Here is an 18,690-nt window from a genome sequence, read left to right as displayed (position 1 = left end):
GAAGTTATGTTGCATGCATGAAGGATTTCTAAAAGAATTATTTAGAAAGTTTATATTTCTTTAAAGGCTTTTTTAAGCACAACAAGTTTATATTTGGAAAAGTTTCCATTTTAAGAAAAGAAAGTTGAGAAATGATGATGATTATAAGAAAGAAAAAAGATGATAAACCCTCCTACATGTTGCCCTAAGATGCATCAAAAGAAGTACAAAGAAAAGTACAAGAGATGAGATAAATGTTTATGAAATGAGGGCACATGTATGGAGGAGAGTATTTTTGGCCCCAAGATAAGTAAGATGAGAGTTCGGTACCGATACTCGGATGGAGGCGAAACCACTGAAGGAGGCTATGCCAGAAGGTGGTATTCCATCAACAGACCGTTGAGTGCACCAAGAAAGAGTTAATTGACGGTCGGGCATGGCTGTGGCCACAGTTCAGTGCCATGGTCACAAGGACCCGCAACCCTCGTGCACAGGGGTAATAGTGTACATGGGCCTTATTATGAGAAAATGATACTATATTTTCAACGATGATATGCTATGATGATTTACAGAGATTATTTATAATAATGCATTATGATGATGATTTATAAAGATGATTTACAACGATGATCTATTACTAGATGTAATAGTATGTATATGTTACGGGAGATGCAACCGTACATACAGATATTATTATGGCTAGAATTATATTTATTTGCGAAAATGATTTTCAAAACTGAGAACAAGGAGTAAAACTATTTATGGTTGTGGATTTTACTTGCTGGGCCCCCTTTGGGCTCATTCAGTTTTATTTCTTGTTTTCAGGTAGAAAGGATGCTGGAATAGGAGGCCGGAATGGGGTGGGAATAATTATTAATTTTCAAAGTCTTTTCATATAAGTTATTGTAATGATATGATATTCCGCAACTAAAGTTTAATGTTTTCTAATTTCGCTTGTAATAAAATCTCTTGAATAATGTTTTATACATTTTTCGTATCCTTTAAAATCAAGTACTCTGATAGACCTTATAGATCTTTGCAAGAACTTTTGTTGTAAAAGAAGAAAAGTGGCAAACTCAGCCTTAACGGGCTGGGGATGTTACAAGTTTAACCCCTAAAAAAAATAGGTTTATGCCACATGTCACAATTTTAGACTACCTCTAAAGAGTGATTCTGTTTTTATATGTATATGATTACCTGCAGGTTTTGCGATCCTCATGAAATTTTTGGTGAGGTTAATAGTAAAAAATGTTGTAATGTATGTTACAAACATTCATTTTTCAATCATTTGAAAATATTTTATTATTTAATATTATCTTCATGAGTTTTTTAGGGGAAATAAAAATCAGATTTAACCATTTTAGTTTGTAACCGTTTGGTCAACTTGATGGTTTTAACCTTTATTGTTATGAACATTTGGTATTAAAAGTTTATCAAGTTTTTAACAAAGATTATTTGATATCTTTCTAACAAAGAATATTACTATAAATAAGTTAATACTTTTTCATATAGAGTTGTATTCTATTTTTCCCATAAAAAAACTAGTGCATAAATTTTTATCCTATCCAAATAAATCAGCCACATGAACTAGTTGAAGGTTCATCTAGTGTCTTTTATTCTTTGTTTTCTCTATGTGGTTTTTTCATCAAGAAGATTAAAGGTTGTTCTATTAGCCTTTGTTATTGGAAGTGCGTCTTTAACAAAGGTAAAAGCTATAGTCTAATCCTAGAAAGTTGCGTGTCAAGAGATCCGATCGCACTGAGTAATATACTCCGGGAGGCACGAATCAACCTCTAAGGACAATGCTCTTGCGTGATTCTATAGCATTGTGAGATCCTTTCATACTTTACTTTTCATCTCTTGTAATTTATATATTTTATTTTTAATTTTCATATTTGTATTATTTTATTTCAATAAGAATTTTGTGCATCATCCAAATTATTTCCAAGAAAAAATATACATTTTCTACGTAGAATTTTACCTGTTAATAGAGAAAGAGGAAGCTGAATGAAACTTTCTGTTCTTTGTCAAAAATAGAATCTCTACAACCCTGTGGCATCCAGCAAAATCAACAACCCTGCAAAATTGAAGTTGCCAATCTCAAATCATATTTATTTGATACAATCCTTGGGTAGAATTCACTCTTTAAAACCAACTTGCTAGGGGAGAGTGTCCAAGAACTTATATACACATAGTAAAAATTATACTTTACGCATGTGAGACACTTACGATCGAGATATCATCATTTGACAACAACACATTATTGTCATGACCATTGAAAACGAACATAACCCAATTGCCAAAAGATCGAAAAAAAAAAAAAAATTGATTGAAAGATTAATTCAGCAAAAGATAAAAAGGGTACCTGAAACTATCATATGATATTATCTTACGCGAGAAAATAATATTGGGTGTTAAAATAAACTAGAGAATACTAGAGAATATAGGGATAAATTGAATATTGTATTTCTGTGTGTATTGAACTGTATACAAATAGGCTTATTTATAGTTGAATAAGGCCAGATAAACTAGGAAATACAATCACGGAATTAATGTACAATATTGCAAAATAATATCAAAATATATATACAGGGAAAATATATCAAATCAGCAATTATGGTGAATATCAAAATATATTCAGAATATATTATATATTCTGAATATATTCTAACATCCCCCCTCAAACTCAAGGTGATAATGTAGATGCCAACTTGAGTTTGAAAACAAGATCGCGAAACCGTCCAGGTGGATGTGCTTTGGTGAATACATTGGCCAACTGATCAGCGGAAGCAATAGGACAGAGACGGAGAGTCCCCTGCAAAAGATGATGGCGTACAAAATGACAGTCGATCTCAACATGTTTAGTACGTTCATGAAATACATCATTATGCTCAATCTGAATCGCACTTCGATTGTCACAAAAGATAGGAGAACTGGAGGTCTGAGAAACACCCATATCTTGTAAGAGCCAACGGAGCCAGAGGAGCTTAGAGGTGGTGTCAGCAAGAGCACGATACTCAGCTTCAGTGCTAGAGCGGGCAACAACAGATTGTTTCTTGCTATGCCAAGAGATGAGAGAATCACTAAGTAAGAAACAATAACCCGTGGTGGAACGGCGATCAGTAGGATCACCTGCCCAATCAACATCTGAATATACATGTAAGTCTAATGATGAGTGAGAGGAGAAATGCAAACCATAAAACAGAGTGCCCTTCACGTAGCGAAGGATGCGAAGAACAACTGCATAATGAACTGAGCGTGGCGCGGTCATAAACTGACTAACAAGATGGACTGCATAGGTAATATCCGGTCATGTCACAGTAAGATATATGAGACTTCCAACTAACTGTTGATAGAGAGTAGCATCAGAAAGTAGCTCACCATCAGTGGCACGAAGTTTTACATTTGTCTCTAGAGGGCTATCAACAATTTTACAATCGGTAAGGCCAGCTCGGGAGAGGAGATCTGAAGCATATTTGGCTTGAGAGAGATAGTAACCATTTGGATCAGAAGACACTTTCAATCCAAGAAAGTAGCTGAAAAAACTCAAATCCTTCATCTCAAATTGTTGAAGATTACGAATATCGATAGTATCATAACCAGTAATAATCATATCATCAGGATATAGTAAAAGTAGAATGAGACCAGCATCAGATCGCCGGATAAAAAGAGCAGAGTCATAGGGGCTAGAAACAAACCCAATCTGCGCAATAGTGGAACTGAATTTGGCAAACCAAGCCCGTGGAGCCTGTTTTAGATCATACAAAGCTCGGCGAAGTCAGCAAACCTTGTGTGGCGGATGATCGTACCCAGGAGGGGGTTGCATATAAACTTCTTCACTAAGATCACTATTGAGAAATGCGTTTTTCACATCCATTTGGAAAAGATCCCAACGACGCACAAAAGCCACAGCAAGGAGGGATCGAACAGAAGTAAGGCGAGCCACTGGCGCAAAAGTCTCCTCATAATCAATACCATACTCTTGATTGAACCCCTTTGCCACAAGACGTGCCTTGTATCGCTCAATAGATCCATCAGATTTTGTTTTAATCTTGTATACCCACTTGCACCCTACCGCAGTTTTGTTTGGAGGTAAATCAACTAAGTCCCAAGTATGGGTTTTGGAAAGGGCATTAGGTTCTTCAGACATAGCATTCTGCCAAAGAGGGTTAGTATGAGCCTCACGGAATGAGTGAGGTTCATGTAGAGTAGCAAAAGCAGAATAACAGTGATAATCACGAAGGTGGGAAGGAAGAGATGTTACCCGAGTAGAAAGATGAGGGACGGAGGGAGCTGGCTCAAGAGTAGATGGATCAACAGGCGGGGCAGAGTCATTGGGGTCGACCGTCAGAATGTCGTCTGGAGAGCTTGTCATCCCTGCATCAAGATCAGTAGTGTCGGGGAGCAAATCAAATGAGACATTAGTGAAGATAGGAGAAGAATTAGAGGGACTAGTAGGAAAAGACTTCATATCACTAAAGAACCTATGTTCCCAAAAAGTGACGTGCCGCGAGATGCGGAGCCGTTTGGAAATAGGATCATAACAACGATATCCTTTGTGTTCAATGCCATACCCAAGAAACAACATAGGCGAGAACAAGGTTCTAATTTTGTTTGTTCATGGGGTGGAGGAAGCACAAAACAGACACAACCAAAGATGCGGATGGATTGGTAATCAGGGGGAGAACCATAGAGGAGTTCATAGGGGGACCTATTTAAGGTAGTAGGAGACAGGACCATATTAATGGTATAAACAGCTGTAAGAGCGGCTTCTCCCCAAAAGTGTTCAGGGATAGAAGCAAATAGGAGCAAAGTTCTAACAGTGTCTAACATGTGTCTGTGTTTACGTTCAACACGACCATTTTGTTGAGAAGTATTTGGGCATGAGCGATGGGGAAGAGTGCCATTTTGTTTGAGGGTAGTAAGGAAGGTAGATTCACGATATTCCATGGCATTATCAGAACGAATAATTTTTATGTTTCTGGGAAATTGGGTTTGAACCATTTGTTAAAATTCAGAGTAAATTTTTGGAAGTTTAGACCGATTTTGTAAAAGATAAAGCCATGTGTATCGAGAATAATCATCCACAAAAATGAGAAAATAGCGGGATCCACCCATGGGGGGAATAGGCGCAGGGCCCCATACATCAGAATGCACCAAATCAAAAGGGGCAGAAGAAACATATGCACTATTATTAAAAGGTAAAGCACTTTGTTTTCCAAGTTGACACGCAACACAATCAAATGACTCAGACTCAACAAATCTTAACTGACCACTTGTAGTTAAAGAACGAATACGATAAATATATGCATGTCCTAAACGTGAGTGCCATAAACTGAGGGTGGTAGAGGGAGACCGAGATGGAGTGGCAGCAGACACAGCAGGAGGAAGATGGAGTGATGAAAGCTCGAACAGACGTCCAATCTTACGGGCGGTCCCAATTAGCTGTCCCGTCTGTGGATCCTGCACATCACAATCTCGGTTAGAAAAGTGCAGTTCTAAGCCAAGTTCACAAAGTTGACCAACAGATAAAAGATTTAACGAGAGATTAGGCACCAAGTATGTATCAGACAAAGAGAGTTGATGAGTAGAAACAGACCCGACGTGACTAACATTAAGATGGGAACCATTAGCAGTGTAAATGGTGGTAGGCCTAGGTAACACATATTTGGCAGAAAAGATGGAAGAATTCGGTGTCATGTGATTACAACAAGTAGAATCAATATACCAAGAGGAATTACCTGGTGTGGTGGACATGGCGGTATTAAGATTGGACTTAGATAAAACCTGATGAATGAGAGCTTCGATTTCTGCAGGAGAAAGGGTACTGGGTTGGGGTGCAACATTGGTGTAAGACATATCTAATGTATCAGTATGAGTGATCGCAGCAGCCTTATGACTAGGAGCTCGATGATTCTCACGAGAGAGCCTTTTTCTACATTCACTATACCTGTGGCCAAATTTCTGACAATAGTGGCACTGGATATTCCGATTGGATGAGGAAGGCCTGGCAGAAATAGAATTAAGGGCATGCGTATTGCCGGATACAGTGGCCATGACCATCTCAGAGGTGTGTAACTTCATAGTGGCAAATCGGGTCTCTTCTGAAACGAGTTCACTAAGAGCACTGTCCAAGGATGGCAGCGGTGAGCGGTGAAGAAGAGAAGCTCGAGTATGCTCAAACTCATCTCGAATTGCCGCAAGAAACTCGGCTAGGCGCATGCTATCGCGAAAAGCGATGTATTCAGAGGCATCAACCTTATTCCTCCACTTAGGCTCACATAATGTTAATTGATTCCAAAGACAAGTCATTTGTGAATAAAAATCAGTAATACTCTGACCTGGTTCTTGACGCATGCGATGAAGCTTGGTCACAATCTGAAACCGCTGAGCAAGGTCGGTAGTGCTGTAGTATTGAGCTAACATGTCCCAAACATCTTTGGCATTGTCAAGATTGCCAAATGTCATGCTGATGGAGACAACACAAGTGTTGGAGAACCAAGAGATAATCTTGTAATGGATATTTTTCCATGTGCGAAGGCTGGTAGAGAAAGCCGCAGCGGGTTCCTCTTCTCCAGCAAGAGGTTTAGGTTCTTCACCAGAAACATACTCCCAAAGACAATGTCCTTTGAGCCACCTACTCATATTTTGAGACCAAGCCGGGTAATTGGAGCCATCAAGAATAATAGGGATAGGTTGGGAAATATCTTTGTTGTTTGGGAGAGTGGTAGTAGGTAAGGCCTTTTTTTTTTTTTTTTTTTTTGGAATATAATCCGGTGTGGTTGGGTGTAGGATAGGTTCTGTGAGCCTGGTGAGAGGATAGAATTTGGTGTGGCCGAGTATATGATAGGGGATATGAGCTTGTTTTTAGGGGTTAGAATCTGGTGTGGCTGAGTGTATAATAAGGAATATAGGCTTGGTTAAATAGGGGTTGAAATCTGGTGTGGTTGAGTGTATTAAAAGTCTGTGGACTCAAAAATCAGAAATAATCTAGTGTGACAGATTGTAGTGTAACTAGGTGAGCTCAAAAAAAAAAAAACTTACAAAGGTGGCGGCGCGTGGTGGCTCCTGGTGGCGCATGCTTCAACTGGTTTGACAAATCGGCAGCCTCCGATCACGAATCTGTGATTCGTTTCTGAAAACGGCTGACAGGGGCGGCGCGTGGTGGCCGGAAACAGTACGTGCGGCGGTTCAAAATTCCACAGAAAGTTGTGGCAGCGCGTGGGGTCTCCTGGTGGCGCGTTCTTTTGACAGGCCAGTAGATCGACAGCCTCCGATCTGGATTCTGGCGGTATTTTTCTGAAAAACGGCTGACTAGGCGGCGCGTGAGGTGCGTGAACAGTGACACAGACACTTACGATGGCGCATGAGAGCACGTTGAACTTCAGAATGACAATCTGAGAACTCCACAGGATAGATCGGACCTTTTTGAGCCTATTGGTATAATAGTTATACCAAAACAAGATCGAAAAAGCCTTTAAATTGCGTGAAGAACGAACTGACTTCCTACTTCTCTAGACAAGGCTAGAACTTGGCTCTGATACCATGTTAAAATAAACTAAAGAATACTTGAGAATATAGGGATAAACTGAATATTGTATTTTTGTGTGTATTGAACTGTATACAAAGAGGCCTACTTATAGTTGAATAAGGCCAGATAAACTAGGAAATACAATCACGGAATTAATGTACAATATTGCAGAATAATATCAAAATATATATACAGGGAAAATATATCAAATTAGCAATTATGGTGAATATCAAAATATATTCAGAATATATTCTAACATTGGGAAAGTTTCTTTCCAAAAAGATGATGCATAAAAACTAATAACAACTCTTATTTGAATGAATTGGTTTATATCTGTTTGAATGGACAGAGATAAGTAGAACAGAGTTGATGATGGAGACTATTTCATTTAACACTATCCGAAAAGAGAGAGAAAGACGGATTTAACAAAGGATTGAAGAAACCAGAAAACTGTCAGCATCTAGAATGGTTGACATTCCTATGAATTTGCAGCTTGGGTGCAATGTGATGTTCTAGCTTTTGAAAATGTGCAATGCAAGGTTGGTATAGCCAGCAGTATAAATAACGATATTTGTTGGTCCCTAGAGGAACTGAAATGAAAGAAGAGTGCCTATGGAGGAAACAACAGAGTTGAATACATTATTGTGGGAATTGACAAGGACAAAACATAAATCTTTCATTGCATTTGTCGTATGGACACTATATATAGAGCGGCGGCTACGCGCTCTCTTGTGCGGCGCAGAAGTCAAAGACTCCCAGTGTACCCGTGGTTATTTAGAAAGCATCTGAGAAGTTTATAATGTCCAGCCGTTTCTTTATTTATTTCATTCTTTTCTTTGTTTCATTTGTAAATGCTTGGCGGTTGGTACGTTGAGTATCAACAGCTTATGGTTTACGGTTTTTCATTTGTTTCATTTGTAAATGTTTGACGGCTGGTACGTCATACTCTGTTTTTGGTTAAGAAGAAAAACCAAAACAGTTTCTCAAATATTTTCTATGATGCATCAATCCCAGCAGGGATGTATATTTTCTTTGTTTTACAACATTCAATAAAACTCTTGTTTGCAGAAAAAACACAAGAAATGGAAGGAAACTTTGTTCTGTTCTTTGGTAGAATCAAAATGTCTGCAACCCTGTTAAAGGATAAATGTTATACACTACATCTTTATCCGACTTTACTAGTAAGGTTCAGCTAGCCAGCCCTTGGATCAGCTATTGATTAAAGAAAAAAAAAAAAAATCTGAAACTTTGGTTAGTTATACAAATAGCATAGATATTTGTATGTTGTCAATCAAAAAGAAGCTTCTATTCATCCACCAGAGAATACATTTGTGTTATCTAACCGTAAAAACAACATACATTTTTATGTCTCCCTTCAAGTTGGAAAAGGGGAAGAGGTTCAATAAACTCAAGTAATTGAAGCACTTATGTGAAGTGCAACTAAGGAGGCATAACATCCGTTCTGGATATTAATCAAACTCTCATGCATTCCTTTCTCCACAATAACCCCATTCTTAACCACAGCAATTAAATCTGCATTCTTGATCGTTGATAATTGATGGGCAACCACAAATGTAGTCCTGTTTACCATGACTTTGTTTAATGCATCTTGGACAAGTTTTTCCGACTGGGCATCCAGTGCACTAGTAGCCTCATCTAGTAGTAATATCTTTGGACTTTTGATGATAGCACGTGCAATGGCCACACGCTGCTTCTGCCCGCCAGACAATTGCAGCCCTCGTTCTCCTACTACAGTATCATAACCCTACATGTTGCATCAGGAACAGATAATTTGTGTAAGAGTGTTTGCAAATGTACTTCAATCAACAATATATTTCTAAATAAGAATGATTTGCACTATTCTTACTTGTTGCAGTCCACTAATGAACCTGTGGGCATTGGCCAATTCTGCTGCAGCTATAATCTCTCCCTCATCTGCATTTCCACCCTTTCCATACACAATGTTGGCATGGATGGTGTCATTAAACAAAACTGGTTCTTGGCTTACAAGGCCCATCTGTTGCCTCAACCACTTCAATTGAAACTTTTGAATTTCGATTCCATCCAATGTAATATGACCTGAATCAGGATCATAGAATCTTTCCAATAATGCTATCATTGTGGATTTCCCGCTCCCGCTTTCTCCAACAAGGGCAACTGTCTGAAAGAAGATATTCACAAGAATATAGTTTAAATTTGAGAGATGTCTTGTCTTTTCCTGTTGCAGGAAATAATGAAATTCTAAACATGATGTCATAGAATATTACTTTACCTTGCCTGCACGAATAGCCAAGTTGAGGTCTCTGAATATCTGAACATCTGGCCTAGATGGGTAGTTAAAGCTTACATGATGAAGCTCAATATCTCCCTTGACATCATCCAATGACATCCCAGACTCATCACTTGGGTCTATCTTTGACTTCCTGTCCACTATTCCAAAGATGGAAGCAGTAGCATTCTTGGCTTTCTGAAAATCACTGGAAAAGGAGCTTGATTGAGTAACCGCAGTAGCTGCCATGGTCAATGTAAAGAAAACCTGCAAATCACACATGCGTGTCAAAAAGATCAATTAATAATTTGGTGGAATGCATCTCATTTAAATTTTTCCTCGAAGTTCTGAAAGTATTTGGAAAAAGAAACGATCGTAATCGATGGTTTACTTACTCGGAAAACATTTGAGAATGTTGCTTTGCCTGTCTTAACCAGCTGAGCTCCTGCATAGAAAATGATTGCGTAGACGTTAAACAGTAAGAAGTTAGCCATTCCATATCCTATTCCACTGATCAATGCCTCCTTTATGCCTGCCTTCATAGGGCCTTCACATTTCTCTTCATAAAGTTGCATCACTTTCTCTTCAGCACAGAAAGAAGAAACAATTCTTATACTCCCAACTGCATCAGTTGCTATTTGGCTTGCATCCTCATACATTTCCTGAAACCAAGTTCACTCTCGATGAATAATTCATAAAACATACTCAAACCTTATAAAATTTACATTTTAATGCATCATGATGAAATTTTTTCTTAGTTTCTTTCCCTAACAAAATATACTAATTGGCATGCTGCAGCAATAAGACTGTCATTATTAGTGGTAGAGCATACCTTTGCATCTGCACTGAATCCTTTCATGGACCTTCGCTGAACATATCCATTGACTCCAAGCAGAGGAACCAATGCAAGGACAATAAGCGCCATCTGCCAACTAGCATCAAAAGCGATGACTAAACCTGCAATCACTGTTGCAATACTTTGAACAATTTGAGCTAGTGGGTCACCAACTAGAGTGCACACTATAGCTGCATCTGCCGAGAGCCTTGCTCCAATGGCACCGCTTGAGTTCTCAGGCTCATCGAACCAACCAACTTCCATGCGAACCACCTTTTCAAAACACATTGCTCTGATACGTTCAATTAACTTACACCCAGCCACAGCAAAAAAGTACGATCTTATTGGAGCTGACAGAAATGCTACCAAACCAAGGACTACAAACATTGTTGCCCAAAACTTCGAATCCTTTCTTAGTTCATGAGGTGGTTCGAAAAATGCTTTGATTACACTCGAAATAAGCAAACCAAAAATTGGAAGTACTACTCCACTTATGATTGCACCTACTGTTCCAATTAGAATCAGTGGAATCTCAGGCTTATTGAGGTAGGCAAGGCGGCAAATTGGGACCTCTGGAGATTTTTCTGGTACTACAGAAGGCGTATATGATTCTGCCGCTGCAGTATTGGTTACATCAAGTCCTCTGGGTACACCAAATATCACTAAGAATGAGTGGCGGCTACTATTTGTTGATGACCCCCGACTAATGGAATGTGGTATTGACACTCTTCGGCTTGACCGCCGAAGACTTGACTGTCTGAGAGATTCCAAAGTAATTTCTGACTTTTCTTGATCATCTACAGCATGTTGTGATTCCTTGTTTACTTCTTGCAAGCGTATAAGTTGAGAGAATGCTCCATCAGGATCCTTGAGTAGTTCTGAGTGTGAGCCTGATCCATAGCCATATACATTAAGAAAGGAATAGCCAAATACACTATGAAAAGAGTATCTCACGATCTCTCTCCATCCACAGTGAGAGAATTGGATCCTAATATTCATTTACAGCCAATCAATAGTCTTATATCTAGGTTGGGTGCATACAAGATATTGTCACCACATGTTAATGAGTAATATAGTATGAACAATACTTATCATCAATTACCTTTTTCAACCAGCTTGCCTCTGTGAATGACTGCAATTATATCAGCATTCCTCACCGTGCTCCAACGATGGGCAACAACGACAGTTGTTCGGTTAACCATAATCCTGTCCAACGCCTCTTGCACTATATTCTCTGATTCTGCATCAAGTGCACTTGTAGCTTCATCCAGTAATAAAATTTGTGGATCTTTCAGGACTGCTCTTGCAATGGCAATTCTCTGCTTTTGTCCACCAGACATTTGTGTTCCATGCTCACCAACTATGGTGTTTAGTCCCTACATGTAAAATAAAAAATCCAAAAATAAAAAAACAATTTTCAGACCCTGGAGATGAACAGAATGAAAATTAGAACCTGTGGCAATTTATCAATGAATTTTGCAGCATTTGCAATTTTAGCTGCAGCTTTTATCTCTTCAATTGTTGCACCATCTTTTCCATATGCAATGTTGTCCTTAATGCTGGCGCCAAACAGCGCAGGTTCCTGGCTGACAAGACCAATTTTCCCCCGAACCCACTTAAGCTGAAACTCTTTGAGGTTAATGTTATCTATTAGAACTTCACCAACTTGGGGGTCATAGAATCTCTCTATTAGGCTGATCACTGTTGATTTCCCACTTCCACTTTCTCCAACTAAAGCTGCAGTCATGCCACTGGGGATATAAAGAGAAAATCCATTGAATATTTGCTCATCCGGTCTGGTTGGATAGCTGAAATAAACATCCTTCAATTCTATGTCTCCACGAATGTCATCCAATACTTTTCCACTTCTGTCAAAAGCATCCATGTCTGGCTTCCTCTCAATAGTCTCAAACATCTTATAGGCTGCAGCTCGGCCAGCAGCAAATGCACTCAAGCAGGGAGATACCTGGCCTAAGGACCTGAAGCATCCATAGGATAGGAAAAGGCCAGAAGCAAATAAAAAATTAAACAAGCCAAAAAAGACGCACATGCATCCACAGGTTCATATATTTTTGTGTATCTGCGCGTGTAAATTCAGCAACATAAACAGAAAGAAGTTTTCGCATACTGGGGAAATAGGAACCATAATGTTACTAGAATATTTATAAGCTTTTACAAGCTAAGGGAAATACAAAATGCATCTTACATGGAAGAAGTTAAGACAGCGATAATCACATTCATCACTTGACCCCCATTGTATCCTTTCTGTAGTATCAGCTTTGCACCAAAATACACAGCAAACGAATAGATGGAAAACACGACTAACATAACCGTGCCAGCACCTACTCCGACAGCTAAGCCTTCATGAACACCAGATTTGTACGCATGTGCAAGAAATTTGCTGTAACTTGCTATAGCTTGCTTCTCCCCTGTAAATGATGCAACCTTTTAAGAGAGCGAAATTGGATTAACTTTTTTAAGAGAGAAATCAATGTCTTTTTTTGAAAGTATTTTATGTTGACAAATCGACTTACAGTTTTGATTGCACCAATTGTTTGTTCAACAATATTTGCCGCCTTTTCATAAGCTGTTTGTCCATGGGATGCCATCTTCGACATAAGCAAGGACAATATGGGACCAGCTATCACAAGAAGAGGAATTGCAGAGCACAGGACAATGGTAAGAAGCCACCCCTTGATAAATGCTATTATAAAGCCCCCAATGAAGGTTGATATCAGCTGTAGAAATTTCCCAACCTGCAGTACTAGCACATTTAGTTGGGAGACCATGATGAAATAAAAATTTTGTGCAATCTTTTCTTAGTTTTGATGAAATTTTGGCAGCTCTTCTGTACCTTCTCACCCACGGCATCCTGTATTAGAACAGTGTCACCAGACATTCTCCCAACAACCTCTCCGGTGTTAGTTTCCTTATCAAAGAAAGCAACATCTTGTCTCAGTATAGTTTTCAGATACAAACTCCTTATTCCTGCAGCCTGTCTCGCCCCTGTGACCATCCAGCATGTCACCTCTGACAAACAATAGACCTCAGATTCTTAATGTTCAAGGGTTTATACATTAAAGGCTTTCACTATGCATTAAAAATCTATAATCTTTTCAAGTATACAATGTACTTACGAAGGCATGCTGCGGAACCAATTCCCAGTGCCAAGTAGACAAATTTTAGAGCAACCTAAAATTTCACCAGGTTGCTAAGTAATAACATCATCATATCAAGGGATAAATATATAAAGGAAAGAACAGAGGTTCAAATACATTCCTAGACATACTGTTAAGTGGGTACCTTGGAAACTGCATGAACAATGTCATTGTTGTCATTCTGGTTACTGCCAACAGTATTGATCAATTGCCCAAATAGTATTGTCATAAGGGGCATGCCTAACCCACTCCCAATGGCTCCAATTGTGCCAACAATCATCAATGCAGTATCAGTGGAATCTGCAAATGAGAAAATCTTGAGAAATGGAACTGTCTTGGTTTTCTCATCTCCTTTGTTTTTCTGACTGTTTTGTTGGTCTGCATTCATGGCAGAGCTATTCTCTGCTTCTACATTGTCTCTTGATGTGATGGCCTCATTTCTACCTGCATCGCCTTCCAGGCTGCCCTCCACCGCCATATTACCAAGTCCAAGAACCTAAATTGCACCTGCAGAACACAATTAATTGCTGAAATCAGCAACTGATAAATAAAGCTAGAAAAGTTGGATCAGTGGCCAGTCGTAAGTATATTAGAGTATCAAAATGATAATTCATGAAAAAGCCTATATGGATATGAGGAATTCTAAAGCTTCTAGCCGTCTTGAAATAAGTAACAATATAAGAATTAGCTGGTATAGAATATGTGTTGCACCATGAGCCCTATGTTCAGTATTTGGTTGAAAGATTGTAAAAGTAAGTTTATACAAAACATTACTATTTCTATTCTCAAACAGTACAAGAGGATACTAACAACCACGACCAATGTCCATGGAGGAAGAGAGGCCTTGTTGATGAGATTGTAAAGATGAGACATCATGTTTTTTTTATAAACACCGGTGGTGTATACTTTTGGCTGCTTATTGCAAGTTTGTAACCAATTAACCGCAAGTTTTGCAATCCTCATGAAGTGTCTGGTGAGCCATGAGGTTAAAAAATATACTTTGCTAGATAAAGTTTTACACATTAACAGAGAAAGAGGAAGCTGAATTGGAGCATTCCTTCGAGTATTTTGGTTCAAAATGAGTGATGAAGCTTTTTTTTTCTTTGATGGGTAGTGGTATTTTTTTTAGCTTGTGATTTTTTGTAGGAGACCATTTGTAATTGTTTGATTGGGGTGCGGTGTTTCGTTGTTTGATGTAGAGAACTAAGTTCCAACTTTCTTGCTGGTGTATATGGGGGTGTTTTGTTTGTGTTTTGAATGAAAATTTTATTAATCCAAAAAAATACTCTTCCTATAAACTTAAGCTTTTGGGATAGCTGGGATCGAACCTTGACTCCGTCAAATAACTCCAAATTTAAATTAAATATTTCACGTATTGGGCCTCACCTATTAAAAGGGAGTTTGAGCCCACATGTGAGTGAGAGTGTTAAAGTAATGATTAAGTAATTAAATTTACATTTTCTTCTAAGCTTAAGCTTTTAAGATAACTGGTAATTTAACAAAAAAAGAGGAAGCTGAACGAAACTTTTTTGTTCTTTGTCAAAAACAAAATCTCTACAAAACTGAAGTTGCCAATCCAAGCCATCATCATGATTCAACTACATGCTTTGACAACATAACCATGCCTGACTGTTGGAGCGAATTGGATGATCGGGCCGAGGGCTGCCCCCTCTTTCCCTCACTCTCCTTTCCCTAATATGAACCTTGAGTCATCAAAGCCTTTTTTACTCGGCCTGGCTCGGTCGCCCTAATACACTGGCGCTTCAAAGAATTGGTTTATATATGTTTGAATGGACTGAGATAAGTCGAACAGAGTTGATGACGGAGACCGTTTCATTTAACGTTCTCCGAAAAGTGGGAGAAAAATAGATTTAACAAATGATTGAAGAAACTAGAAAACAATCAGCATCTAGAATGGTTGACATTCCTATGAATTTGCAGCTTAGGTGAAATGGAATGAGATGTTTTAGCTTTAGCCGCCCCTATTAGTTATTGAAAATGTGGAATATTGCAAGGTTGGTATAGCCATTATGGGCATAAATAATTATTTTTTTTGGTCCCTAGAGGAGCTGAAACAACAGAGTTGAATTCATTTTTCCGTATTGGAAGACAAACACTCTCCTAAAACTTAAAATCCGAGCTAAGTGAAGTTGTGAGAACTGACAAGAACAAAAACATTAAAGGCTTCGTTGCATTTGTCGTATGTTATGTTGCATGCAATATTTAGCTTTGTGGAATGTTCATGAGATGTTTGTACGCTATAGAGAACTTAAAATATCTGCAACTCCTAGTGTCTGTAAGTGTAAACATAGTTGCAATAGCATTTAAAGGTTTAGAGTGCTAACAGCAGATTAATTCTATCTAAAACTAACACGTGTTGTAATTGGTTTAGTTATTCAAACAGGTAGTTTGTTAATTAAATTGGTTAAACTGTTGAACAGTTTTGTAACTAACTTCTCTTCTCTCATACTCTGTTTTACGTATATGAAAACAGAGTATATATATTGTAAGCTGTGCAACATTCATTTCTAATGAGAACAATTCAGATTTTCTCCCATTTCATCTTCTTCCTTTAGGATTTGTTTTAATTAACAAACTAACTAAACTAACCGAATTAAATATAAGATTCAAACAGTAGAGTCTTATATTTATTGAAACGAACCGAAAATCAGGAATCAAAACCTATAAAGGGAACTAAATTTACCTTGATGAAACAAGAACTAGTTGTTCCAACCGGCAACCCACCAATTATCTTCTTTGAATATCTCTCTCTCAACTCGGAACAGAGGAGAAGAAAGGGGAAGAAGGAACAGGGAAGAAAAGAAGAGGGAACAGGGGAGGGAGATGGGTTTCGGTTCTCTCTCTCTCTGGGTGTCTCTCTATTCTATCTGAAAGGAAAGAGGAGGTCGAGAAGAAGAAAGAAGAACGGGGGAGAAGAAGCGTGCGGAAATGAGGGGGAGTGGAGTGGGTGTAGAAAAAGGCTGTAAACCTCTTACTTTAATAAGCACTCAAGGCCTAAGAGAGAGACAAGATATTTACAGGGACTTCTACACTAAACATCCACTCTGGGGCGCTACAGAGTAGACCGACAACCCTCTCTCTCATCCTGGTCGGCCACCTCCATGGGAGATCACTCCAACCACCTCCTCAAAAGGGTTAAATGGTGGATGAGAGCTACAGATGTTGTAATTATCTCTATTCTTCTTGTATGGAAATAGAAAATTAGTTAGCTTGAAAATCATGGGTTTCTCTCATAAGATTACCATTATAAAGTAAAAATGCCATGCATTGGGAAAGTTTGTCATTATTAATTAGGATCCTGATCACATAGACATCAAAATTTTATCAAGTAAATAAAAAATATAAAGAGAAAAAGAAGGAAGAAATATACAAATTAAGTTAGTTCGGCCTATGACCTACGTCTACATGTCAAATCCTTTTTTTGGCTACATCTTTCCTTCACTTCATAGAAATTGTACAATAAAATGACATATTTATAGTTGAATGAGGCCAAGAATACAATAAGTACATAATCAACAGATAACCAATGAGAATTAAGAGAGTTACATAATCAATATGTAACATATGAGAATTAGGAGAGTTACAAAATCAATATGTAACTTATGAGAATCATGAGAATTACATAATAAATATGTAACATTTGAGAATTATGAAAGTTACATAATACATTAATTTAATTCAAAACAACTATTGTAAGTTGTCTATGTCTCAATACGCCCCCACAAACCCAACGGTAGATCACGTATGTTGAGGTTTGCTCTTAAACATCAAAGGGGCTGGAAAAATGGCTATTATGGCCTATATTAGAACATCAGCTGCTATGACCGAAACTTGAACTTCGGCAACTCTGATCGGCATTGGCTGTGGCCAAAACATGAACATTGGCTTCTTTGGCTGACAACGGCGATTATGGCCAACACTTGAACATCGGCAATTGTTTGGTCGGCATATAAAATATTATTACAAATCTCAGCTGTAACAAAATTGAGAATCCATGAATAGACAAGATCATTACATCTTTATCATTAAGGAAGATCATTAGGTAAAATTGGCTTCATCAGAGTGCTATCCAACCTAGTTTGTTTTTGGCACATAAAGCCATAGTGATAGCACGAATCCAAGTGCCATAATTATCTCTAAACATAAGAGTTGCAACAAGCACCATTGTTGGACTATCCGAGTGATGAACATAATGAGGATCATTGAGTGACCCATGTGAATCATTGCTCTCAAATGAAAGAAATTGCTTTAGTTGATGTTTCAGCCATTGTAAAATAATCAAATGAATAAAAATGGCTGAGGAAAAGTTGAGTTTAGAAAAATCGTTGCCTAAGACTTTGATACCATGTTAAAGTATATAAAAAATATAATGAGAAAAAGCAAGGAAGAAAGATATAGATTAAGGTGGTTCGGCCTATGACCTACGTCCACACGTCAAAGCCTTTTTCTTGACTACATCTTTCCTTTACTGGATAGAAATTGTACAATAAAATGGCCTATTTATAGTTGAATGAGGCCAATAATACAATACGTACATTATCAATATGTAACCTCTGATAATTAGGAGTGTTGCATAATCAATATGTAACATATGAGAATTATGAGAGTTACATAATCAATATGTAACTTATGAGAATCAGGAGAGTTACATAATAAATAGGGTTAATAACTTTTTTACTACCTGAGTTTTAATGTTTTTATTTTTTTTTCCCCTAGATTTTAAAATATGACAAATCTAGTTTCCCAAATTTTGGAAAAAACCGAATCACCACCTCCGTTAATTTTCGTCAGTCCCCCACTAACAGAAATCCACGTCATCGCCACGTAACTACGTTATATCGCGACATGTTTTCCACCATTGAATTAAAAAAAAAAAAAAAAAAAAAAATTAAACAGT

At 38.0% G+C, this 18,690-nt stretch overlaps 1 protein-coding gene across 3 annotated transcripts; it reads right to left on the bottom strand.

Moving 5' to 3' along the window:
* Positions 1-8,799: 8,799 nt before the first annotated feature.
* LOC132168443 (ABC transporter B family member 4-like) lies at positions 8,800-16,717 on the bottom strand. Of its 3 annotated transcripts, XM_059579425.1 has the most exons (13): positions 16,477-16,717; positions 13,918-14,279; positions 13,752-13,806; positions 13,469-13,644; positions 13,149-13,370; positions 12,821-13,059; positions 12,068-12,593; positions 11,717-11,990; positions 10,612-11,504; positions 10,175-10,441; positions 9,783-10,046; positions 9,378-9,671; positions 8,800-9,275 (listed from the first exon to the last, which is right to left on the bottom strand). In XM_059579425.1, the coding sequence occupies exons 2-13, from the start codon at positions 14,248-14,250 to the stop codon at positions 8,919-8,921; spliced, it is 3,900 nt and encodes a 1,299-aa protein (XP_059435408.1). In that variant the 5' UTR covers positions 14,251-14,279; positions 16,477-16,717; the 3' UTR covers positions 8,800-8,918. The 3 variants fall into 3 exon arrangements, with proteins under 3 accessions (XP_059435408.1, XP_059435410.1, XP_059435411.1); XM_059579427.1 differs by lacking the exon at positions 13,752-13,806 and having other exon boundaries at positions 13,469-13,543; XM_059579428.1 differs by lacking the exons at positions 13,752-13,806; positions 13,918-14,279; positions 16,477-16,717 and having other exon boundaries at positions 13,477-13,542.
* Positions 16,718-18,690: the final 1,973 nt, after the last annotated feature.

This window comes from Corylus avellana, chromosome ca2 (genome assembly GCF_901000735.1).
Source record: "Corylus avellana chromosome ca2, CavTom2PMs-1.0".
Classification (NCBI taxonomy): domain Eukaryota; kingdom Viridiplantae; phylum Streptophyta; class Magnoliopsida; order Fagales; family Betulaceae; genus Corylus; species Corylus avellana.
The sequence above is the reverse complement of the archived record's forward strand: the minus strand, read 5'-3'. Positions and strand labels throughout refer to the sequence as shown.

Bases quoted from the DNA above. Each gene is read 5' to 3' on its own strand.
- LOC132168443 (XM_059579425.1), bottom strand. From the start codon at position 14,250: ATGGCGGTGGAGGGCAGCCTGGAAGGCGATGCAGGTAGAAATGAGGCC. The intron at 13,807-13,917 runs GTACCCACTTAA...GTGAAATTTTAG, and splicing joins TTGTTCATGCAGTTTCCAAG to GTTGCTCTAAAATTTGTCTA. The intron at 13,060-13,148 runs GTAAGTCGATTT...CTCTCTTAAAAG, and splicing joins CAATTGGTGCAATCAAAACT to GTTGCATCATTTACAGGGGA.